At 40.8% G+C, this 6971-nt stretch overlaps 1 protein-coding gene across 1 annotated transcript in view; it reads right to left on the reverse strand.

Moving 5' to 3' along the window:
* Nucleotides 1-6007, reverse strand: part of ugt8 (UDP glycosyltransferase 8) — a 23796-nt gene extending 17789 nt beyond the window's left edge. Inside the window, exons 1-2 of the mRNA XM_005741079.1 lie at nt 5752-6007; nt 396-1228 (exon numbers count right to left, since the gene is read on the reverse strand). Of these exons, the coding sequence (XP_005741136.1) occupies nt 396-1226 (831 nt within the window). The 5' untranslated portion in view covers nt 1227-1228; nt 5752-6007. The remainder of the gene's footprint in view (nt 1-395; nt 1229-5751) is intronic.
* Nucleotides 6008-6971: the final 964 nt, after the last annotated feature.

The raw sequence follows: 6971 nt of genomic DNA on the forward strand, positions 1-6971 counted from the left end.
AGTAAAAGTTATATCGCGATACATATCGTTATCGTTCTATCGCCCAGCTCTAGAATAAGCCTATCTCAAATACAAGTTTAGCATTGGGCCTGAGTACAAGAGAATAGGACATGTAAAGGCGTGAGGTGACACACCTGAAAATTTGAATGCAATAATTGTTGGATTTTTAACATTTGCTGCTTTCTTATGATACTGTCAGCAGTGTTTCATATGAAGGATAAGGACTGATTCAAGACTATGGTCACATTTGTATCAATGTCTCAAAATACCTTGCTGTGCGAGCTGTTTAAATGCTGCATTAGCCAAAAGGAGACTGCACAAGTTCTCTTGGACATGACAAAATAGAACAACCCTCATAATAAGCTCGTCAGCTTTGTGTCCCTTTTGGTACTGACCTGTGGCAGTGGGCTGGGAGGCTTGGTGAGGATGCCACCTATGTACACCACATGTGGAAGGGTGGGTCTGGGGAATTCCAGAGCCATGTCAGTGCACAGCATCCACAGCCGGCTTCCCTGCACCAAGTCAGCCATGGCCACTTGAGGCTTTACTCCGTGTTTCTTCATAATCCGGTCATACTTGGGCAGTGCGATGTAATGGACTCCAAAGCGCTGTACGAGGTAAACAGCTGTGTTTGCAATCCTCTGCATCAAGGACATGCGGTCGGTCAGCAGCGAGTTGAATTCCGGTACGTATGATAACGGGGCCGGGGCTCCAACCTCTGCAGGGTACCACAGGCCGGTGCTGAAAACAGCATATTGCACACCCAGGATATGAGCAATCACAAAACCGCACATTTCATTGGGGTCCACTAGCAGCAGGTCAAACTTGGCCTCTTTCAGCCGGTTCATTACTTCAGTATTGCCAACGACAGCATCGCAGTTCTGAGAGTAGTGGTCAAGAATGTCAAACAGTTCGAGAAATGTCAGGCGGCCTGAGAAGATGTTGGTGACTTTGGATTGGAGAAAATTGTCAGCTGTGGTGCTGTTAAAGATCCCTTGATAGCGCTGTAAATGGTAGTGAGGAGAGGGCGGGACCTCACGACCCTCTGAAACTAGAAAATGGGTCTCGTGGCCCTCCTTGTGTAGAGCTGTTGCCAGCGTTTTGAAGATGTAGAGGTGCGATTCAAACATGATGGGTGGGACCACAATCACTTTAGCGGCTCTTGTCGTACTGGGACTCCATGTGAGGAGGCCCAGGAGGAGTAGGAGTGATGAGGGTAGTAGCATGGCTGAAACAATAATAATAATAAAAAGAGCAATATTAGGATTACAGCTGCAAAATACACAGTACAGACATTCCAATGCAATATTATAATACAGATACAGATCACCGTTTATCCAAAAGCAATGCATCATAAAACTTTGTTTACTAGGAGTTACTTGTCTGTGTGCTTTGCACCTTCAAGGAGGAGGCTGATGGAAAATTACTAATTAGACGAGTTTATTTAGTCGAGATAAACCTTTATCTCTATCAGCAGAGCATGATTCAGAGAGTTGAAACTCTTATTTCCTGTTCATTGAACTTCAAGCCTGGAAATGAATTCTGCTGTATAAATTTTCTTTCAGTTCTCTCATACATACAAATCCATATGAAGAAATTACAAGGTCTCAGCTTTTGTGCCGTTTCATTTTTCTGGCATCAAAACATTACATTTCCTTATCAACTTCTTCTTTCTTCTGACGTACTTCGATTCCACCGCTCCATTTCTAATCACCCTGTGCGCAACTGTCGCTGACATGGTGTGGGTAGCACCAACGTCATTCTGAACCTCCAGCCGCCCTATTCACAAATACAAACACAAAGAACTATTATTGAGCCTCCATTTCATAGCCTGTGCCCTATATGCCTACACCCATTCTCTTGCTCTCTCTCTCGGCCCCTCTCATTTGGATTAATGATTAACAGTGAAAGCCTTTTTATGGAGGGTCGTCCACTACGCGGGTTACATTTATCTACAGTGCCTAACCCATAAGTTGCTACAGTTAGCTGCGTGGTGATGACATCCAACGGAAATGTATGGGTGCTATTTAAATACCTATAGATGAATATAGAAAGTTGTATGTTGGCCTGGAAGCCTTTCAAGGGTGAGCCATTTATGATATCCTCTCTGCCCCACAATACATCTCCTACATTTTGTTTTGTCATGGCACAAGTAATATCTCCCGATTGTATTACAATTGCACCTGTTGATTCTGCTCGCCTTATAGCATTCAATCATAATAGGAAGACACTTGGTTAATCACAATATGGAGTTTCTCTCTTCAAGGCAAGGTATGAAGAGGACTAAAGGGTGTCACCATTTTGCATTAAAATAGCCTCAGCATGTTGTTACAGACACTTCTCAGCACAGACTGTTGATGGTAACTATAGAAACCAGCCAATGTCTACTGAGGACTAAGATGCGTCATGACTTAGGTTACCAACAATGGAGTCTGGTTACCGTGTGTGCAGGGACAGCTGAGGAAGTGATCTGGATTCAGAGAATTGAAGGATATAATATTATGGGATTATATGGATGGAGACAAAATGAGATGGGGAAGATTAGAGCAAACCTTGGAAAGACAGCTATTGTAGTTTGTAAGATAATAGTCAGCAGGGGAATGATGGGAGATAAATCAGTGTAATGTTGATACTTTTGATATTGTGCGATTCATCTTACGAGCTAAGCCGCTGTTAAAATATACAAAGGTAATCAGACAAATGTGATGTAGGCAGTAATGGCTGCATTTTCCAAATCTAAAATTAACATCTTAGTCTGCCCATGCAGGATACTGATTTCCTTTAGATTTACATGATAATTAACAATGATTAATAAACTATTAAGCTTAACGAGATAAACTTTGTACAGTGTTTAACAAGTTTATTAGTCCACCACCCAATGTAAGGCTTATGCCACAGCTGCTCTAAATTAACAGTATTGGTCATTTAAAGAAAAATCTAAATTTAATGTAGCTGCAACAGTTAATCTTCCACAACGCACCACCTCTTTAATCAAAAAGATAGAGACTCCGTTTTTTGTTTTGATGAAGATGCTAAATTACAGTTATCTAACAGGAAAAAAATGGTTTCAGTCGTTGAATATGATGCATGATCAATATCTGACAGCTCAGACATACAAAATATTTCTTAAAACAAAAAAAAACTAAGCATAACAACTCTTCTGCACAATAATTTGTATTTTTTTTATTCAAAATCAACAAAAAAATAACTGAGAAAGAAAGTATTTAATAGTTTTTGAGGGGGGGACTTTAACTATGTGATTATCTTAAAATTTGTCTTCCATTCAGGTTCCCTGTTTTGTAGCATTTTCTGCACACATAATCTCTTATGCATTACTAAAAATCAAACCAAGTATAGTTTTGGCAGGAAGCACTTTTATCCAATCAGTGCCACAATGTGGTAATTATACCGTGATTAACACTCTCCAATGCAGACTAACGTTTTCGGGATGTAACACAGCAGGAGGCCCCTTGCTGTTTCCACAGTGGGGGCTCATTAGTTCAATTCACCCTGGTGAGAGCGGAGAAGTGACGTCCAAGAGCTGATATTAAGTCAAACACAAGTCAGCCTTTAGCTATTTATTTTTGGCTCATATCTCTCAAGTGAAGCAAGATAAACTGGTCTTAGGTTTATTTGCTGCAAAAAAAAAAAAAAAAAAGAACCCAGCTGAGGACCTTGAAGGGCAAGACTGGCTAGCCTGAGGTAATAACGCTTGAATTTTAGAAAAATCAAAGAAAAAACAATCTAAAAGATTAAATGGGTTCAGACATCCAGATGATGGTAGCTTTGAAGTCCTATTGCTCGGCTAGCTGGTGACTACTGGCGGAAGACGGCTTCGTAACCTGCTGAAAGGTGTGATGCAATCCTTTTCTTTTAAATCATGCCCGAGGTTAAACCCTCATAATGAAATTTGACATAGCAACACGTATCTGGGCCTAGTGGCTGCATACAAGTGTCATCAGCAAAAAAATGCAAGTGCACATATGTGTGAAAAGTTATAACAGGTCGAGTATATAAAAGGTTAGTTGAAATTCTGTGATATCTGGAAACAATACTTTGTACTGTTAACTCTAAGATGGAAGGTGATGCAAGAGCACTTCACAGATAAGTAAAGGTCAAGAGCCTTTAGATCTGCTCAGGGACAACGTGTTCTCCACTGACAAAGGGAAAAATCACAGCTTTTTGTCCAGTATAAGGTATTTTCCCATCACCTTTACCTTGATTCTGAACACGTGACTACCCTTACTGCTCCCTCCCTTTCATCATGATTATGGCACTGCTACACGAGAACAGGTCAGACAGGCTCCGTCTTTTAAAACATTATGTCAGCAAATAAACAAAGACAGAGCAAATGAGTTTACAGTGATGGTATCTCATTAATGTGAACTACAGATAAGGAAGCACCAATCAATGTGGTCAGACATGGTCTGTCTTTTTCAAGAGATAAACATTGTGTCAGGAAATAAAGAAGGATAAAATAAAAAGGAGACTGGGATAAAGCCAATGTGTTCCAGCAACCGAGGTGAACCAGAAATAAGAAAGAAGTGATGAATGTGATAGTGATGGTATTAAATTCCCCTATTTGCTTAAAAATATTATCAATGGGGAAACAAAATAGGATTGGCCCTAAGTAAGTGGGAACACAGTTTGTTAAGTAAGGCAGGCTGTCACAGTCTAGGAGGGATATCCTTTTATCCCTTATAATAAGGGTAAGATTTGAGCAAAGGCACACGTCATAACACAAACCAACAGTCTGACTGTTAAATCAATACCGCAAAGAATTTCTGAGGACGAAATTCATCCCAATCGAAATTCAAGTTGGACTTACGTTGGTCTGTTTAGCAGTGACTGTCACACACGCAAGAGTGACATAACAACCTCTGGCCTGACAGAGACTGAGCAGTCAAGAAAAAGAAAAATGTCAGGTGATCACTTTGCGTCGGAGGAACAGGACTGGCTTAACAGGTGCTCTGATGTTGACCCTCCCACAAGGAAAAAAAAGTCACAGAGAATCGCCGTCTTTACGCCTGGTATTGAAATACCTTAGCTTAAGGTCATATAAGACAGTCCACTGGACACGTGATATTAAACTAAACTCTAAACATCTGTAATGGAACGTCAAAGTCCGGCCAACAGATTTGATATCATGTGTGATAAGTAAGCTAACTCAAAAAAAACCCCCAAAAAACACCAATGTAGTAGTGGTCGTGTTTGCCTATTTCTACAGGTCTTTATATGTTTTATAGCTCTCTCTATATATATCGATCATAGCTTAAGTCATGGGTGAAAAGGTTAATCCTTCAAGTCAAGAAGGGCAAAAATCCAGGGACCAAAAATTTTATTCTTATGAGGAAAAATATATGAATAAAGCTGCCCACCACGCGCGCGCACGCACACAAACACACACACACACACACATATATATATATATCCAACTCTGCAAAATGGATCAGCTTTTAAATTTAAGGAAAAAATGCGAAACAATGATTCTCGGCTAAAGAAAGACATTTTCGGCGTGGATATTTCGCAAGGGACGTGAACACAGCATAAGATAGCAACCTGACTACACCTGCACCTCGAGGGGGATGGGGACAGCCGGCTGAGCTTTAAAAGAAAAGGTAAGAAAGTAGCCTGTAACCTGTCATCTTCATCAATATCAGCCACCTGTATGAAAAAATAAAACTGCCAAGTTTTATGGGCGAACCAGGTAAAAGCACCTGTTGACTAAAAGTTCGCCTGGGTTGGCCTTACCTGGGGACGTCAGTGTAGTTCGGGAGAAATTAAAGGTGAAACTGCAGCAGTCTCGATTTTCCTGAAGAGAATTTTACGCGTCGTGTAGAAACAACGCAAAAGGTAGTCAGTAAAACACGTCCCCCGGCAACCGAAAAGGAGCGGAGGGAGCATTAAACTCAGAGTCCCACACAGGAGTGGCCGAAAGGCGGGGCTATCTGTGTTGCAGGATGGAAGTGAAGGGAGTGGCAGAGAGAAGGGGAAAAACACGACGGAGCGGTGGAGTATAACAGCCCATACAGGTAAGCCTACATACTAGGTGACTCAGTTTGTGTTGACACAATCGTTTTGGGTTTTTGTATTGGTTTTTTTTAAATGAGCGTAGCGATCGAAGGTAAGGTAGAAAAGGAGGCGCCATATTAAGTCTTTTAAATTCAAATCGATTAAATCAAGCAGAAAATTAAATTATATTCACTTCTATTTACTGTTATTTGTAGCCACAATCAGTAAGTTTGGACTTGTGTAATGACCGGATATTATGAGGTCTCGTAGTATCACTTCATAAGGCACCCTTTACAAAAGATTTCTTTATTTCTCTCACCTTTTATGTGGGTGTGCTTCTAATTAGTTCCTGATGGTGCCGGTGTTCAACACTCGGCCCACCGAAACTCATAAACGCTTCTAAATGTTGGGTGTGAACAACTTCAATACGCCGTCTGTTCCACCGCTTTGTAAGTTTGTTTTAACAGTAAGAAGAATTATAATGGATAATCAAACGATATCAGCTGATGACAGTGTGAATAAAATATATATTTTCCCAGATCATCTATTTACAGGAATACAGCACTATATGCACACTATACCCGATATTAGCTGCTTTGCTGTTATTGCTTTTGGGAAAGTGGGCTTGCTTAACTCCCCACCTACAAAAAGGTATGAATAAGGGAGAGATTCTTATCAGACAGCAAAGAGGTAGGAATAAAGAATTTAAAGGAGGGTGATTGCAATAAATGCTGACGGTGTAAGTTGTAACTGGTGTTACACAAAGAAGCAGGTCTGTTTACACAGCAAGCACAGAAATATAGGTGGGAATGCAACGTAATTTGGATGGTGGGGTTGGGCAGGGTGGGGTTGAGGGATACTGGAGAGCAGGACCATAATGTGTGTTGCTAAAGACAAATGGATGGTTCTTCTCTAACTCACAGTGATCCATTTGTTTATAAGCCTGCCCTCCACACAAA

This window comes from Pundamilia nyererei, unplaced genomic scaffold (genome assembly GCF_000239375.1).
Source record: "Pundamilia nyererei isolate P.nyererei 1_Seehausen unplaced genomic scaffold, PunNye1.0 scaffold00107, whole genome shotgun sequence".
NCBI classification, from domain to species: Eukaryota; Metazoa; Chordata; class Actinopteri; order Cichliformes; family Cichlidae; genus Pundamilia; species Pundamilia nyererei.